We start from the raw sequence: 922 nt of genomic DNA on the forward strand, positions 1-922 counted from the left end.
GCCCACCTCGAACCGCTCCTGCTCCAGCCGGTGATGGTCCTCGAGCTGCTGCTCCAGGTAAGTCAGGTTGCGGAATTTCTCCAAATACACGTCATACTGCTTTTGCAGCTCTTCCTCAATCTTCTCGTACTCGTCCATAAAGGCGGGCCTGGCACACATCAGGGAGGGACGCAAGGGCGGTCACCGCCCGGGGCCCCTGGGGCGCCTCCCGCAGGGCCCCGCCGCTCGAAATAACAGAGACGCCCTTTGCTCTTTATAAAACACTGAGGCAATCTCCAAGGACTAAGAAAGAAGCCAAGTGTGCGGCAGCCCCCACCAGGGACGGGCACCCCAAAGCCGCCCCATCTTCCCAGACGCTCCCCACAGATGCCGGAGGGGGGCATGTGACCACAAGTGTTAGGTACGTGACTTTAGGGGTGACTTGTGCTCTCCTCCCCTCGCTGGTGAGCCAGAGACACCTCTCAGAATCAGTAAGTGAGATAAAAATACACAGCTCACCCCGGCCTCGGAGGCCCAGGTGTCAGGGTTTAGTCAGCCCCCCGAAAAGGGGAAGCGCTGGCTGCTACACATCAGCACACAGAAAATCAGAAATTAAAAAACATGCAACGAAAACCCTTTTCAACGGACTTCACTCAATTTGCTTTTTTTATCGTTGATCTGACAGAGAAAATTCTGTTCTAAAAATACAAACAAACTAAAAATGAGTGTATGATCTTTTAGGCCGGAGCTATAAACACTTCTATTTAAAGAGCTTGACACACAACAAAAAACGAATTTACAACTCAGTTTTTAACGGACAGATCTATCTGGTGTCCTCGTGGGGCCCGAGGGAGGCGGCTTTGGGGATCCCAGGTGCTGCCCCTCAGCTGTCGGGACGGCCAGAGAGAGCCGGTCGCCAGCCCTGCACAAAAAGCACGATACA

The 922-nt window shown here is 53.5% G+C and overlaps 1 protein-coding gene across 1 annotated transcript in view; it reads right to left on the reverse strand.

Annotated features, from left to right (window-relative positions):
* CLUAP1 (clusterin associated protein 1) overlaps positions 1-922 on the reverse strand; it is a gene marked incomplete at its 3' end in the record, with an annotated part of 14,154 nt that continues 13,232 nt past the window's right edge. The window contains exon 7 of the mRNA XM_012731678.1: positions 1-156. Coding sequence (XP_012587132.1) covers positions 1-156 — 156 coding nt within the window. The remainder of the gene's footprint in view (positions 157-922) is intronic.

The sequence above is a fragment of the Condylura cristata genome, unplaced genomic scaffold (assembly GCF_000260355.1).
Source record: "Condylura cristata isolate star-nosed mole 26May11 unplaced genomic scaffold, ConCri1.0 scaffold00032, whole genome shotgun sequence".
Classification (NCBI taxonomy): Eukaryota; Metazoa; Chordata; class Mammalia; order Eulipotyphla; family Talpidae; genus Condylura; species Condylura cristata.